This window comes from Schistocerca americana, chromosome 1, assembly GCF_021461395.2.
Source record: "Schistocerca americana isolate TAMUIC-IGC-003095 chromosome 1, iqSchAmer2.1, whole genome shotgun sequence".
Taxonomy (NCBI): Eukaryota; Metazoa; Arthropoda; class Insecta; order Orthoptera; family Acrididae; genus Schistocerca; species Schistocerca americana.
In genome coordinates this window covers 744518758-744536094 of record NC_060119.1, presented here as the reverse complement: position 1 = coordinate 744536094, position 17337 = coordinate 744518758, and the positions used below count along the sequence as shown (strand labels likewise).

Here is a 17337-nt window from a genome sequence, read left to right as displayed (position 1 = left end):
AAACAAGCAGTTGTTCATTGTATATCGATTACACAAGCGTACCATAGCGCCGCCGGTATGCATGTGACAGGATTACGGTGCGCTACAACCTTAACAACACATTCTTTTCTCCTAGAAAGGGCTTCTATCCTTACTGTTTTAGGGATTATTCTCTATGTAAACCAGTATATTACGCTGTTAAATGAAAATACTGAGACAGTACACGTATTTCGATCAGAAAACTGCGCTTAAAGAGGTGTCGCTTAAGTAAGGGGTGACACACATTTTTTTAGGTGTTCTAACGCTAACAGTCGACTCCTTCAAGCACATTCGGGTTCTTCCCTTAATCAGGCCTCACGCGTTCAGGAGATGGGAGACGCTGCATTAACGAGAGGTGGCTGTTACGTAGAGAGCAGTAGGTTGCAGCAGTGGCAGCCAGTGTACGGTGACCCCGCCAGGCCGTGGTGCGTGCCAACACGTGGAGTCCGCCAGCGGAGGCGTCCGCCAACTTATTAATCGCTCGGGACAGTCTCCTTAAAAATAGACTCGCCTGTCCCACATGTGTGCTGCGCAACTTCGATTTCGCGGTCGTGTTGAGGTACGAGGTAAAATGACACGACTTCGCTTACGCTCCGATTTTGTAAGAATGAAGGAACGAAAACTAAGAGTTTAACGTCTCGTCGACGAGAAGGTCGTCAGAGGCGGAGCAGAAGCTCAGATTGGGAAAGCATTGAGAAGGAAGTCGACCTCACCTTCTCAAAGAAACTATTCCGGCCCGTCCCCCCGTCTACCAGTCCAGTGTCTTACCACTGCTCTATCTCAGTCCGTAATCCTGTAAGACATCAGCTACCTTTTCGATAAAATGTTTGAGAGGAGAGAAACAAGGTCCCCTAGAAATAAGACAATGGATTATTCTCCGAAGTTTGATATCCAAACGAAGAGTGGGAAATGGACAAATGAGGTACCAAACTGACCAGCGTGAGATCTTGTTCTGAAAAAAAATGCTTAATTACTTGAAACTAATCCTGATAATTAAGAACTACTTATTTAGTGATTTGAGGGAAAACTGAAATATTCCACGAACAGTAGCTCACAGCTGTGTAAATGAAATATACTCGTAGAAAAGCGTCAGAATCACAGTATAAATTGCATTTTGAAAACTGAAGAAACCACAGGACAGTTGCTTAATACACAATACTTTATTGGGAACACGACCGGTCTCGGAACACTTAAGTTCCGCCATCGGGTGTAAAAAATAAAATCGCTTAACCATCTGAGGTCATCCTCACCCCAATGTTGAGATGGAACGAAAGGGTCCGTGTCAAAAGAGCAAAAGGGACAAATATTCCATAACTACCGTTACCCCATGCTCCGCGACCGGGAACACAAACAAAATTGCAACTTCTCTGCTTTCTCTTGATCCATATATTGTTACTAATAAGAGAATACCGATCGCTATTTAAATATATCAGTTTCATGCTTTCTGAACAAAATTACAAAATTTTAAAAAAATGAAAAGGAACGGTCAAATATTTTGTGAAGTCGTCAATATATAAGTAACAAAGGAAACAGATTAGAGGTACAGTTGTCGCGCCTTTGAATGAGGCTCGAAATGACGTACGACAACTGAGGGTTTTTTTTGTGGGATGTTGAAACACAGCTTCACCGGTTTCTCACAGTCTTACTGTGTTGGTGGACGGTAAAACTGTTCCATTCCACAGTGATGCCAGTCCAAAGACATCATTGGAGTGCACTTTGAATGTATCGCAGTGGGACCTGAAGTCCCATACTACCCTCCGACTGTGGAAGTTCAGGTTGCATGCAAGAGATAACATAACGACGAACAACATTGGTGGTTTACGATAGTTGACACCCATAGAGTGATCAAGTCAATACTAACGCTGCATGAATGCCTGTAAGAAGGCTATGGTCGAAGTCCTCAAGGGATGGTAAGAGGAACAGAGTGTCGGTACCAGTGCCGGGGTGTCATGGTGCTAATGATTCGTAAAGCAGCGACTGTGTCTCGTAGGGCTTCTACTTTGGCATAGAGACACCTTGCCTTCTCTCGCATGGACGTCTTGAGAGTGGCCATGTCCGTTTCCTCGTAGAGGGTAACTATCCTCGTGAGGCGAGGGGCATGCAGGCTCGACCAAAGCACCTTATTCAGCAGGCCCTGGAGGGTCTGCATCCAGGAGGCACTAATCGTAGCCCACGCAGTGGAGACACAGGTGATGGAAGGGTGGACAACCATCCAATATAGCTGGAGCTTGGTGTCCCTGCTGGTGAACAATGGGTACAACGCTTTTAACAGTTTGAGTCCTTTTTGGGTCACATATTCTGCTTGGCGATGAAAGAGCAGTTTTTTATCCACCCAGACACCTAGGTATTTGGTATCAGGGGACCATGGGACCTGGACGCCTGCAATAGTGATGTTGTGGCGGAGGATGGGGCGCCGTTTAGTGAAGTAGACTGCCGTAGTTTTGGTGGCATAGAGGGCAATCTTGTTGGAACGACACCAGGTCCCTGTTGCGTCCACTTGCCTCTGGAGGTGAGCAATGAGCTGGTCTGTGTCGCGGCCGGTTGTATAGAGCGCCGTATCATCGGCGTATTACGCCATGTGGCAGTGTGGGAGGACTGGCATATCGTTAATATAAATGTCAAAAAGGATAGAAGACGTAAGCTAGAGCGATGGCCTTGCTGAGTAGCCAAGAAAGTACTACCGTGGAGGAAATTATCCACGATCTTCACATAGATGTCGGGCATAGTCGTCTGTGTCAGTATTTTGTACACAAGATTGTCCTGCCAGATCTTGTCATACGCGTTTTGCACGTCCAGGAAAACCGCTGGCGTCGACATGGTGGAGTTACAGCCCTTGCTGACATGTTCTGTGATCCTAAGGACTTGGAGTTTGGCCGACAGGTGTGAAGCGAATCCAAACTGTTCCGGACGGATTGTCGCAGCCACCGCCAGAGGCTGGGAAATGCGATGCAGGATCAATGATTTTAGAACCTTAGCCATGGTATTCAGAAGGCTAATTGGCCTTTTGTTAGTAAGGACCACTGGATCCTTCGAGGGTTTGGGGATGGCAGTCATTTTGGCTTGCTTCCACTGTGGAGGAAAAATGTGAGTTGTAGACAGCGGTTCAGGATACTGGTAAATAAGACCAGCGGCTTGTGTGGGAGCCAGAGGAGGTGTTCGTTTAAGATGCCATCCAAACCTGGAGCCGACTGCCCACGCTGCCGCTGGAGGATCCGTTGGTTTTCCGCTGGGGACATAAGGTGAGGGCCAGTCAGAGGTGATCGTTGTTTGGAAGCGGCAACGGCCGTTAGAATATCGCGTTCATCTTGGAGTTCATCAGGCGTGAGGTCCTGGATGATCAACTGGTTCGGTAAATGTGGTACCGGTTGCGCATTTAAAGTTCAAGGTTAAACCTAGAATTTCAAAGACTACAAGAGCTGGTGGAATTTCACTCAGTGGTCTTCATACGCCGCTAACAAACGAGCATCTCATCTTCTACGCATCATTTCGAACAGCATTCAAAAGTGCGTCAAATGTCTGTACAGGCTGAACATTAATAAAACCGACAAACTGCAGGGACGCATTCCTGACTGGAATTGGAAGAAAAAAGGTCCGATGAACATGTATCTGGGAATGCATCGTTGCCACGGTAAATGGCGCTGATGAATTACAGTTCCTCTGACCATGTGCCGTGAGTTCCTTGTGTGTTGCAGTTAATAGGAACAGTGGCAGTTTACATGCAGGATATACATAATTGTACTTTGGCTTCCGCCAAGTTGGCGAGCCACTTGCCTGGAGCTTGTACCAGAATTCGTCGCAGTATCCTGTAGAACAAGGTCCTCCAAATCGGTTGTTCGCACAGTACGCTGCGTCCCTGCACGTTCGTCTGTCTGAAAGGACCCATAGTCACACAAACGCCCAAAAAGGGTTTGAAGTGTAGTGTAATGTGGTGGGTGTCCGTGAGGGTACTTGTTTTGGCATAGCCACGCTGCTTCTCGACCGTTTCCACCTGCTTTGCCGTACACAAACACTATCCCGGCTTGTTCCCGACATGAGTACCCGACCATTCTGCTGCTTACAGTACGCTACGTCAATCACTCAGCCTGCAACACATAAGAAGCACACGGCATGTGATCAGAGTACTTGTCATCCGTCAGTGCCACCTACCGTGGCAACGATGCATTTCCGGGCATATGACCATGGGCCTTCTTTCCACCATTTCCAGTCAGCAATCCGTCCCTGCATTATGTCGGTTTTATTAATGTTCATCCTGTGTATAAAAGGCAATGTCCTGACTGACCTACCGATCATCGCCCATACCCAACCACTAAAGACAGAAACCTGAAATTTGTAGTGGTATGAAATAGGGGATGAAAAGCTTTTTGAAAATGTGTTGCTATTAACCAATTTTGAAGCTAGAACTACGAAAATTGGTTTTTGGGATCTCAGTTAGAAATTTTAAAAAATACGTGATTTGGAAATTCAGCGTCTAATGGGGGGAAATAGGACTAGAATGATTCACGGACTGATCAATATCCAGCCCAATCCGCTAAGGACAGAAACTTAAAATTTGGGGAGGGTGTGGATCTTATACTGCAGGCATCGTTTAAGAAAGGATTATTCGAAATTTCACTGCTAAGGGGGTGAGATAGGGGATGAAAGGATTTTTGAAAATATGTGACTAGTAAGGCTATTTTGAAGCTAGAACTACGGAAATTGATATTTAATTTGTCAGTCAAAAAAAGTGTGGTTTCAGCATTTTTGAAAATTCAACCAGTAAGAGAGTAAAGAGTTAGCGAAAGTCTTTTGAAAATGCATAGTTACTAAAGAACTACAACAAACATTTTCAAGTTACATATATGAAAATTGGTATTTGACTTCTCGCTTAGAAATTAAGAAATGTGTGTTCCAGCGTTTTTGGAAACTCAGTCACCTAGGGAAGCGATATAGACGATGAAAAGTTTTATGAAATTATTTCATTATGAAAAGGTTTCCAAATTTGTATTTGTATAATCTGTTGGAAATAAAAAAGTATGTGTTTCACCGGTTTTGGAAATTTTATTATGATGATAACTTCTCCCTATGTGGACGGGTGCCAAAAAATACTTTCATGCTCTGAGGAGAAAGATAGTGATTGAAATTTCATGAGAAGGTCACGTCGCGTGGGAACACGTCTTTGTTTTAATGGTTCCCAACCCAATTCGTGATTCATATCCGTGGTACTCTCTGCCCTATTTCACGATAATCCAAAACGAACTGCCCTTCTTCGAACTTTTTTGATGTCCCCCATCTGTTCTATCTGATGCTGATCAAATACCGCACAGCAATACTCTAGAAGAGGGCGGAAAAGCTTAGTGTAAGAATTCTCTGTAGTAGACCTGTTAAATTTTCTATGTGTTCTGCCCAAACAAGTCAGTCTTTGGTTTGGTTTACCCACAACGTTTCTGTGTGATCGTCCCAATTTAAATTATTTGTAATTGTAATCCTTTAGTACTTAGTTTTGTTTATAGCCTTAAGATCTGTGTGATTTATCGTGTAACCTAAATTTACGGGATTTCCTTTAGCACTCACGTGGATGACTTCATACTTTTCATTATTTAAAATCAGTTCCCACTGTTTGCACCATACATATCTCTTGTGTAAATCATTTTGCAGTTCATTTTGATCATCTGATGATGTTACAAAACGGTAAATGGTTGCATCACTTGCAAACAATACAAGAAGACTGCTCAGATTGTCTCCTAAATCGTTTAGGTAGATCAGGAGCAGCAAAGGGCCTATAGCATTTCCTTCGGGAACGCCAGATATTACTTCTGTATTACTTGAGGACTTTCTGTCAATTATTACGAACTGTGGCCTTTCTGACAAGAAATCACGCATCCAGTCACGCAACTGAGACAATACTTCATAGGTACGCATTTCGATTAGAAGTCGCTTGTGAGGAACAGTGTAAAAAGCCTTCTGGATGAATCGGACGTCCTCTGTCGGTAGCACTCATTACTCCGTGAGAATAAAGAGCTAGTTGTTTTCTTCTACGTAATCCATGATGTCCGAGGATAGTACACATTCCAAAAATTCTACTGCAATGTTTGAATGTTTGTCGTGCGTCTGGAGGAACGTACGTTGAATATTTGAGAAACGAAAGTGAAAGCTTTGATTCTAAACGTAACTGTAATATGCAGCCCAAGGGTGTTTAAGTGCTTACATATAAAAGATATACCCTTGTAAAAACAAATGGATCTTTAGGAACTTTGTGGTTGGTCAAGGACGACCTAGCCCCAAACCTCTTCCAGTACATGCTACTGACTGGAAGCGATTGCAGAGTTTTACATTCGACATGTTCTAATCACCTCGCTCGGCCTACGTTCGTCAGAAGTCGACAACAAATGGTCAGAATTCTAAATCTCAAGATATACTAACGGATTAGATTTGTAGTTATGTACTGTTTACTATATGTACACTTAATAGTCGTCGTCATGCTGGCATTACTTGTTACTGTCGACCATGCGGCAGAGCCACTGGAAAACACGTTGTGTAGAGGCAATTTGTCCCGCTTTAACCTTCACACCACATTTTAGCTACTTTAAAAATACTGATTTTCAGTTCATTATTTCTCACTAGGGCATCACATCACTGACCATTGTGTTCAGTTCCCAATGAGACTTTTTCAGTTCTTCGTAAAACACATTTTCGGACATGCGTATTTTGAAAACATGTTGGGTGTGAAACTTCTTTTGTACAAATTAAGAATTTGTTGATAATTTACTGTTGGGCATGCTGCGACGCTGAGGCAATTTGGGACATGTTCCAGTTAACGTCGGAAGGCACGCGGCTGACGACACGATCGACTTGTCGAAGAACCACACGTTAAGTGAACGTGTGGCAAGAATTTCGTTAATGACCCATCGATGCGCCGGCCGGTGTGGCCGAGCGGTTCTAGGCGCTTCAGTCTGGAACCACGCGACCGATACGGTCGCAGGTTCGAATCCTGCCTCGGGCATGGATGTGTGTGATGTCCTTCGGTTAGTTAGGTTTAAGTAGTTCTAAGTTCTAGGGAACTGATGATCTCGGATGTTAAGTCTCATAGTGCTCAAAGCCATTTGAACCACGCGTCGATGCAGCATTGCGTTAAACTGGTGCTGCATTCTTTCGCCGCCAGACAGCCAAACATATACTGAGGTGACAAAAATCATGGTATACCTCCTAATATCGCTTCAGACCTCGTTTTGCCTGGCGTAGTGCAGTAATTAGATGTGACATGGACTCAAAAAGTCTTTGGAAGACCCCTACCGAAATACGAAACCATGCCGCCTCTATAGCCGTCCATAATTGAGAAAGTGTTGCCGGTGTAGGTTTTTGTTCACGAACCGACCACTCATTATGTCTCATCAATGTTCGCTGGGATTCATGTCGGGTGATCTGAGTGGTCAAATCATTCGCTGTAACTGTCCAAAATGGTCTTTAAACCAATCGTGAACAATTGTGACGCGGTGATATAGGGCATTCCATCGTTGCTCGGAACAAGTAGTCAGACATAAACATTTTCAGTCAAAGATCGGTTCAGTTGGACGAGAGGATCCTGTCCATTCCAAGTAAACAGAGCCCACACCATTATGGAGCTACCGCCACTTTGCACAGTGCCTTGTTGACAACTTGGTTCCAAGACTTCGTAGGGTTTGCGCCACACCCGAACCGTACCATCATTTCTTACCAATTGAAATCGGGACTCATCTGACCAGACCACGGTTTTCCAGTAGTGTAGGGTCCAATCGACAAGGTCACGTGCCCAATAGAGGCGCTGCAGGCGATGTCCTGCTGTTAGCAAAGGCACTCGCCTCGGTCGTCTATTGCCACCGCACATTAACGCCAGAATTCGCTGCACTGTCGAAACGGATATGTTCGTCGTACGTCCCACACCGATGTCTGCGGTTATTTTAGGCAGTGTTGCTTGTCTGTTAGCACTGACAACTCTGGCCAAACGGTGCTGCTCTGGATCGTTAAGTGAAGGCCGTCTGCCACTGCGTTGTCCGCAGTGAGAGGTAATGCCTGAAATTTGGCATTCTCGTCACACTCTTGACACTGAGGATCTCGCAATATTGAATTCGCCTAACGATTTCCGAAACTGAATGTTCCATGCGCCTAGTTCCACCTACCATTCCGCGTTCGAAGTCTGTTAATTCCCGTCTTGCGGCATGATCAGGCCGGAAACATCTTCACATGAATCACACAGGGACAAATGGCAGCTCCGCCAATTTATTACTCTTTTACACTTATTGTCCTGTCGCCATCTGTATATGTGCATATCGCTATCCCATGACTTTTTCACCTCAGGGTACAATAATGGGGGCCGTTGTTTACACGCAGCGTTCGAGCCAGCAGGCACAAAGTTCGAGCCGGCAAACCACTCCAGCGTACGGCGGACATCCGTCCTCGTCAACCGGCGGCTTGTATGCCTGGTTCTTAAGATGGGTCGTCGCGCCGCCCCGCCTTGCGCTGCCGCCCAGCACCACCGGTTTCGCAGGCCACCACTAGCTGGACCGTGGAGGCCTTGACCGCCAGCGGCCAACTCAGCTCCAGGTGCGTCAGCACCGCCGAAGCGCCTCGCAGCCTCCCAAACAACGTGCAGCAGTACAGTTGCGCTTCGCCGTGGTCTAGGATACCGACACCTCACCCCGCCCATGGAAATTGGAAGCCGCGTGTCGACCCTGGTGTGCGCTAGGAGCGCACCTGTAACCGCTGTAACTTGTTGGAGAAATGAAGTGTTTACATGCACGCCGTCTGTCTTTCTGCAGCCACCTTCACCTCTGATATCACAACGCCGATTTTCGTCCCATTCAGATGGTCCCTCCGTAGTTTTTTTTTGTTTTTTCCTTCTTAGAATCTATTTTAAAGCTGAAATCGCCATCATGCAGTGTCATGAAAGCGAGAAGACTAACCTACATCGTGGATTAAGGCTCCATCCACTTCGTGAACATCTTTAAAAACAGTGTCAATGTGAGTTTCGCTGTTGTTAGTGAGCCCGAGGTCAGCCTCGTTCGTGTTGTGGTTGCATCTGCTAGAGTAATGCCCTGCCGTCGTAACATGTGAGGAGCCCCAGTCCCGGTCGCGGCCTGACCAAATGGGGACAGCGCACCGGGTCGCGCGGTCGCGCGGTCGCGCTTTCTCGCCGTCTTGGGCAGCCGTGGTGAGTGGTGGGGTATAGGGGGAGGGGGGGAGGGGGGGGGAAGGGCGAGGCGCCCCCGCCTTCCGCAAATAGCCGAGTCGGACGACTGGCCGCAGCTCCAGCGATCTGGCCCAGGACCAAGCAGCCGGCGGGTCCTCGCCGCTCTGTCTCTGCCTGTGGCCGCGACAGTTCCTCCAGCGCCCACACCAGCGCCATGTACTTACTCTCCTGCCCATTACAATATCTGGAGGGTAACAAATAGTGAAATTTTGTTCATTCTGTGCTTATGGTATAGTAGGAAGAAGGCATCATTAAATTTGTAGGTGATTAAGCAGTTAAAAGTGCCAAATGTAAAACATCTGTCACTCCTGAGAGCAACAGCCGCTCTAACCTGGCTGAACACCGAGTCGAAGTGAGATAGGAGGTCAGACGCGGTACCCTATCCCGTGCTGTTTCAGTTCCATGCTAGAATTCACCACTAGTAGTGACTGGTGAGATGCCAGTCTCTCGGCAACTCACGGCCAAGTGTTTTCATCAGGCAAGAGCCCTGCAAAACGTGCAGGCTGGGGCAACAGTCTAACACCCTAGGCCAGGACAGCATGGGCAACATGGATGGGGTCTTGCGTTATCTTGTTGAAAGGCGTCACCATGGAGACCTCAAATACAGGGCACAGTCACCTGCATGAACACGTCATAGTTTTAACGGCTGCCGTCCAAATTACCAGACTTGCACACCAGAGGTGATCATATTGAATACCTAATGGCACCCCATATCATCACTCTACGTGCTGAGGCAATATCACAAAGATGAATGCAACATGGCAGCAGTTGTTCTTCCCGGGGCCTCTACATACGGATAATTTCATTTTGATGCTGTAAGCTGAATCAGGACTGCTCTCCAAATATGACGTGCTGAGACTCCTGTCTTGGCCACAGCAACGTCGGCGTGGCTCTCTCTGTTACCACGTAAGCAAAGCTGTTACAATGGTCGCCGTGCTGAATTTTTCGTCCCTGTTGTGATATCATGTCGATACCACCCTCACCAGCGTCTCACAGTTGGCAACGGAAACTCACGTTTCCGACAGACAGCGATAGCAGTCGCGCGGGAACCCGGCGGATCCAATGCTGTGCACCGGCTAGCTCTGACTACGACCGCCCTCTGCCGCCGCAGTATAGGATGGTTAGCAGCTGCTAAATAACCCAATCTCAGTCGCAGTTTTGAACAGTCTTAAGTCTTAGCCAGCTTTCGACAGTTCGCTCGTACATTAGTAGCAGGAGCCTCAGACTGCACGAAGCACTTTTGTAATAGTTGGACGCCAGTGGTGTTTGTTCTTTTCTAAAGTTTCTTCGTAACGCTTGGAAAAAGCTACACGTAAAACTTCTGTGCATTGTATTTAAGTGTTCGCTAATCATTTCTGCTCCTGCCCACCTACCATACGACGACAGCTTCTGCACCACCTGTACCCCACTCTCCTTACCGCTGCGTACGAAGAAGTACATAACACCTGCGAATACTTGTCTTGCTGAAAAACAAGTGCATTTTCTGACTCAGGGTAGGTGAAGTGGCGGTGCGATTATGCACGGCCGAGCGAACAATACGTCTACGCCAAATGTTCGGGCGGTACTCGCACAGGGCTGCTGACATCCTGTATGACGTTGCATATGGCCCTCCCGAACTCATTGTCTATATTCCCAAGACATTCATGGGATCTTTACCAACGAGAGGAGCAATGCTGGGGATCGATAAACCGCAATCTCTATAGGCTGCCGCTGTCTAATTCTGACACCTATTCGTAGTCTTAACTTCCTCTTTATACGAGGCATAATACAATCTTCTCACCAACAACCGACATTCCAATAACACTTGGTGCGTAATCTTTTCTTATTTCTAGAATGCAGACGGCGTTATTGCTACCTCATTTAAGCAGCTGGACTGAAATGCTAATCATCTGCGTGTCCAAGCATGTAGTACACTTCACGCTACGTTGACATTTGTTGTGTGCCGCATTCATGGTATTTCAATTGTAATGGCCAGCAGCGTACAAGTGTGAGAGAATGCCGTGTGTTTACAAGATGAGTGGCATTCCGTGCCACACGTCTAGACCTGTTCCGATCGTAATAAAACACACTGCTGGGAAGAAGGTCATGAATTCGGTACCTGATTCCATGTTTCCATATAGAGTCAACAACGAATCAGAATTCCTCTCACTCGGTTAAAACTATCCATCTTTTCCTGCACCCTTCCTATCTCTGCCTTGTTCCTCCTCTGCTACTCTTGCCTTATCATTTCTCGCTCTTCCCCGAACCAGTCAACTGATTCTCCAGATTTGATTTGTTTTGTCCTGCTAACACACATCTGTGTTAGTATGTTCTTACTTGCATTAATTACAACTCATTAACTATGTGGGGCTGTATTGTAATACAAACTCATATGGTTCAAATGGCTCTGAGCACTATGGGACTTAACAGCTACGGTCATCAGTCCCCTAGAACTTAGAACTACTTAAACCTAACTAACCTAAGGACATCACACACATCCATGCCCGAGGCAGGATTCGAACCTGCGACCGTAGCGGTCGCGCGGTTCCAGACTGAAGCGCCTAGAACCGCTCGGTCACACCGGCCGCCTAATATAAACTCACTAAAGATATCTGGTTAGATGACAGAGAGTGACTGATCTTGCCAGGTGAAATAATTTGAGAAGTGAATAAACAAATAAACTCTATAGTGAGGACGTGACATTTCTTCAACAGTTAGAGCAGAGATTCCTGCGAAACAAATTTTTCCTGTCAGATAAGTGGCTCCACTTGCGCGACGGGGTATCTCACCGTTTTAAAGGTTTGTGAACCGAGGCAAATCGTCTCCAACGAGCCTTTCATAATAGGTCTCAATTCCTAGCCCGCGTGGTTCGGAGTCGACCGTAAAACGCCCAACGGACGTTCACCATCAGCCAGACTGCCTTTTTCTGAACAGAATATCTGAGCTCATGTGAACGTGCCATTGCCAAATGTGACCAAAAGCTCAGGCTTCATGTCTCAGCTTACCATATTACAAGACTCTCGTTGTGTATTGTTCCTTGAACAATTTCATGCTTTCGGATAAGTCACTGTTTCCTGTACTACGACCTTATGAAAAACACGCAGATGGCTCTATGACATCCCAATAACAATTATGGGCGCTTCACTATCACGCCAGATAGACATCTATAGTATCCGGCATTAAATTCTGATGCCGCGTTAAGCAGTATGAGGTCTGATTACTTTGGAATACACTTACTAGTAGCCAATGGTAACGATCTTGGTGTTTTACTGGTAGACGTCAATGCTTCTAGTGCTATACGACTAGAGTTGCAGGCGTGATGACTGTCAGCAAAGTTGAAAGATCGAGTATTCACCTCGCCCTGTTCAGAGCACCTCGACCCTGTGTAGCGCAGGCTGTTACGAGATTTATTTGTTCGGAGGAAACGCATTTTCCTAACCAACTCGTGGATTCTGTCCTGTAGTTTTAAAATCATTGTAGAAAACGCTTAAAGCAAATGCCGGATTGATTTCTATGAAAAGGACGAAATCGATATACACCCACGTGCGTCCCCGACGTGAACTTGCTATCCGTCTGTAACGAATGCGTCAGTCATCAACTGAACATTAAAATCATAATTCTCCTTCCCGCTACCACGCTATTCTGTTTACAAGTACCGCAAAATACGTGAAGAAAGATCTAAAATTTCTTCCGGGAACCATATTAAAAGTAAAGGTTGTAGAAGAGAAAGAAATGTAGGAATGCAGACTGATGCTCTACAGAAATATTGTCAGAGTGGTTATCTCAAAAGAGTTAAGTGATGTTTTTAAGATACAATCAGCTGTCATCAACAGATGCGCCTCATGCTGTTACAGTAATCTAATACTAATCAACTGATTGGCAGTTGAGCAGTACGAAAGACTATGTGGTGTACTAATACGTCAGCTGGCATGGTACGGTAGTCCGCTAACCAACTAACGCCGTGAGTAGATCTTTCAGATGGTTCGTTTACGATTAGACTAAGATTTATACATAAATTCAGTTTAGTACACTGAGAAGAAGCTTGCATCAGTGATAAACCTCTGAACTTTGTCACATTTGTGAAATATCGCGTATCACCGCTACGCAGCGACATGATGTGGAACGGAAACGTATGTCAGCACAGTTGCTTCCCTAACTTAACAACCCTTTCCGACGGGTCAGCAATCACGAACAGTGTCACATTTCTTCATTCGATAACACACTGCCCAGAGTCTTGAGATCAGCCCAGGACACAGGAACCGAACAAAGTGGCACAGTGATTAGGGCAACAAACAAGTATTCTGGACGAGATTCAAACACTCATCTGCCCTCCTAATTTAAAATTTTATGTTCTCTGTAAAGAACTTCACGCGGATTCTGGGATGATCCCTCCAAAATAAGTACGGCCGATTTCGTATTTGAGATCATTCGTGATTAACCAGTATCATATTTCCAATAACGTATCCCCAACTTCAATTATGGAAGCATTTTGAAGTTGCAAAGAATAGTGCGTAGGCAACAGAAACTATATACGTCATTTCTTGTCCCCTTGTCAGTCACATTCCTGTAATATGAATATCTCCGACAGCCAGAATTCGAAATTGGCACCTCCGAATCGAGTGTAGTGGGCGCTAGTGACTTTGGCTACTCAGGGGCGGTCTGCGCTACTGGTGCATGCGTAACACACGCATAAATCGTGAATTGAGGACCTGGTAAGTGGCGATCAGTTTGACTTTCGGACAGATAAAGGCACAGAGAGGCAGTTCTGACGTTGTGACTGATAATGGAAGAAAAGACTTTAGAAAAAAACGAGAACGGTCCAAGGTCATGATGCGCAACAGCGAGCGAACCTGAAGAGCCACGGCGCCGTGGTTTTGCGGTCACGGTGTTGAACTGGAAAGTGAGCGATCCGAGTTCGAATCTCCCTCGTACCCATTTTTCTTCACAATATTACAGTCTTTGTGTCTTGTCATTGACGCATCTGTTCTCCTTCTGTAGTTATGGCAAGTTTCATAACATACACTGTCTATAGAATGAGTCATGTGATAAGAATATCACATCAGTGTAAGTAAATTCGATAAATAGTGAGAGCAGGCAGATTCCGCACAGACCTCATATAGAAATAAAAACAACAAATAAACGGAACGTAACAGTCATAACATGGGGTACTTGTGTAGAACAGGTAGGAGGTAGGTCCTTTCCTTGACATCGCTGTTGCAAACGGACGTTACTGCATGACACAGGCACAAATTTGAATACAGCGAACAGACTCGTAGTGACTGGACGACCAGTTTACAATTTTACGAGGAAAAAAAATGAGGAGGGAGGGAGATCTGAACAGCGCTCTTCCAAGTTGCAGCCCAACACTTTTTTTTTTATCTCATTTTGTTCTATACCGTTCGCTGAATTTGTTCGGGGCGGATGTCCGATGACGCCCGTTCAGGTTGTTCGCTGATCCGTTCACTCAGTTTTTTTTTTTTTATTACAGAGGGTAGCTAAACCCTCTGACCCAACACGCTGAGCTACCGTGCCAGCAAAATTGCACAGTCCAGGTGAGTTTTGGAACTAAAACAAATGTATATCTGTCTCCCGTATTAGTGTATGGTTCAAATGGCTCTAAGCACTATGGGACTTAACACCTGAGGTTATCAGTCCCCTAGACTTAGAACAACTTAAACCTAACTAACCTAAGGACTCACAGACATCCATGCCCGAGGCAGTATTTGAACCTGCGACCTTAGCAGCAGCGCGGTTCCGGACTGAAGCGCCTAGAACCGCTCGGCCACACCGGCCGGCACATTTTGACCACATAACCACGACGCCTGGTTCTGAAAATTCGCTCGATTGCTCACATCTTGGGCTTCGACCGTTCACTGTTCATATTTTGCTTCTTTTTTTCACAGTTCGGTATACCATCTCTCTGTTTTCATGCTCGATCTGTGTTCAGTTTTTGACGGGCTGTCCATTGTGCCATCCTACCACTAAATCTGAGGAGGGGGGCGCTGGGGGCTTTTCCTTGTAAGTTCGAATGGTTCGAATGGCTCTGAGCGCTATGGGACTTAACATCTGTGGTCATCAGTCCCCTAGAACTTAGAACTACTTAAACCTAACTAACCTAAGGACATCACACACATACATGCCCGAGGCAGGATTCGAACCTGCGACCGTAGCGGTCACGCGGTTCCAGACTGAAGCGCCTAGAACCGCACGGCCACACCGGCGGGCCCTTGTAAGTACTAGACGGAGTTGTACAAGGTAAAAACATAGGGGAAGACAGAAATTGTAATATATCCAATAAGTAATTGAGGACGCAGGTTGCAAGTGCTTCTCTGAAACGAAGATGTTTGCGCAAGGGAGTAGCTGAGGAATTAATGGCGGGCTGCTTTAGACCAGCCAGAATAATGCTGACAAAAAAAGAAAAAAAAACAGCGAAAGGGAGGGCTGGGTGCGCGGAGAAGGGTGGCTCGCGGATGCGGAAGACAGCTGGTGTTGTTACCTGGCTTTTGGCGGCATCGCCGATGAGTCGCTCGGTGTCGGTGAAGGCGACGTAGCTGGGCGTGGTGCGGTTGCCCTGCTCGTTGGCGACGATCTCGACCTTGCCGTGCTGCCACACGCCCACGCACGAGTAGGTGGTGCCCAGGTCTATGCCGACGGCGGTTGCCTTGCCCATGGTCGCTGCTGATGGCTGCTGGTTGCTGGCTGCTGGCTGCTGCTGTGCCGGCCGCTGGCGGACTGCGCTGCCGCCGCGCACAACGCTCCCCGTACACGCCCACGCCCCTCCCACCAGCGCTGCCCGCGCTCTCCCGTATCCCAAATCCCAGATGCAGTGTCTGCCACACATCATAAAGTCTGTACTTTATTTCACTATACTTGGCATTCGTTCTCCGTACAGCTCACGTATTAATGAATTTTGTCACGTCATGGTTTTGACCTCTTGGCCATTCAATAATGTTTCAGATAGCTAAGGAAGATGAAAATTTAGCTGTGATAGGGGAGTAGAATTCGATAGTAGGAAAAGGAAGAGAAAAAAAAATTGTAGGTGAACATGGACAGGGGGAAAGAAGTGAAAGAGGAATCCGCTTCGTAGAGAGGGTAATTTAACCATAGCTGACACTTGGTTTAAGAACCATGAAAGAAGCCTGTATACGTGAAAGAGAGCTGGGGACACTGGAAGGTTTTAGACTGATCGTATAATGGTAAGGCAGAGATTTGGGAAGCAGATTTTAAATTGTAAGACATTTCCAGGGGCAGATGTGGGCGCTGGCTGTAATTTATTGGTTATGAACTGTAGATTAAAACTAAAGAAATTGCAAAAAGGTAAGAAATGAAGGAGATGGGACCTGGATAAGTTGAAAGAACCGAGGTAGGTGAGAGTTTCAGAGGGAGCACGAGGCAACGATTGACTATAACACGGGAAAGGAATACAGTAGAAGACGAATGGGTAGCTTTGACAGATGAAATAGAGAAGGCGGCAAATAGGTAAAAAGACAAGGCCTAGTAGAGATTCTTGCATAACATAGGAAATAATTGAATTGATGAAAGGAGAAAACACAAAAGTGCAGCAGAAGAAGCAGATGAAAGGGAATACAAACGTCTAAAAAAATGAGATTGTTAGGAAGTGCAGAATGGCTAAGCAGGAATGGCTAGGAGACAAATGTAAGCATTTAGAAGCATATTTCACTAGGAGAAAGGTAGATACCGCCTACGGGAAAATTAGAGAAACCTTTGGAGAAAATAGAAGTAGCCGCGTGAATATCAAAAGCTCAGATAGAAAGCCAGTCCTAAGCAAAGAAGGGAAATTTGGAAGATTGATGGAGTATATAGAGGGTCTATACAAGGAGATGAACTTGAAGGCAGTATTATAGAACTGGAAGAAGAGATAGATCAAGATAGGATCGGAGATATAATACTACGAGGAGAATTTGTTAAAGCAGTGAAAGACCTGACTCGAAACAAGTCCCCGAGAGTAGACGACGTTACGTCAGAAGTAGGAGAGCCACCCATGACAAAACTCTTCCATCTGTTGTGCAAGATGTATGAGACAGGCGAAGTACCCTCAGACTTCAAGAAAAATGTAAAGGAAAGCAGTTGCTGACAAGTGCGAAAATTACCGAACTATCACTTTAATAAGTGATGGA

The 17337-nt window shown here is 46.0% G+C and overlaps 1 protein-coding gene across 1 annotated transcript in view; it reads right to left on the bottom strand.

Moving 5' to 3' along the window:
- Positions 1 to 15918, bottom strand: part of LOC124610962 (heat shock protein 70 B2-like) — a 142651-nt gene extending 126733 nt beyond the window's left edge. Inside the window, exon 1 of the mRNA XM_047140202.1 lies at positions 15696 to 15918. Coding sequence (XP_046996158.1) covers positions 15696 to 15869 — 174 coding nt within the window. The 5' untranslated portion in view covers positions 15870 to 15918. The remainder of the gene's footprint in view (positions 1 to 15695) is intronic.
- Positions 15919 to 17337: the final 1419 nt, after the last annotated feature.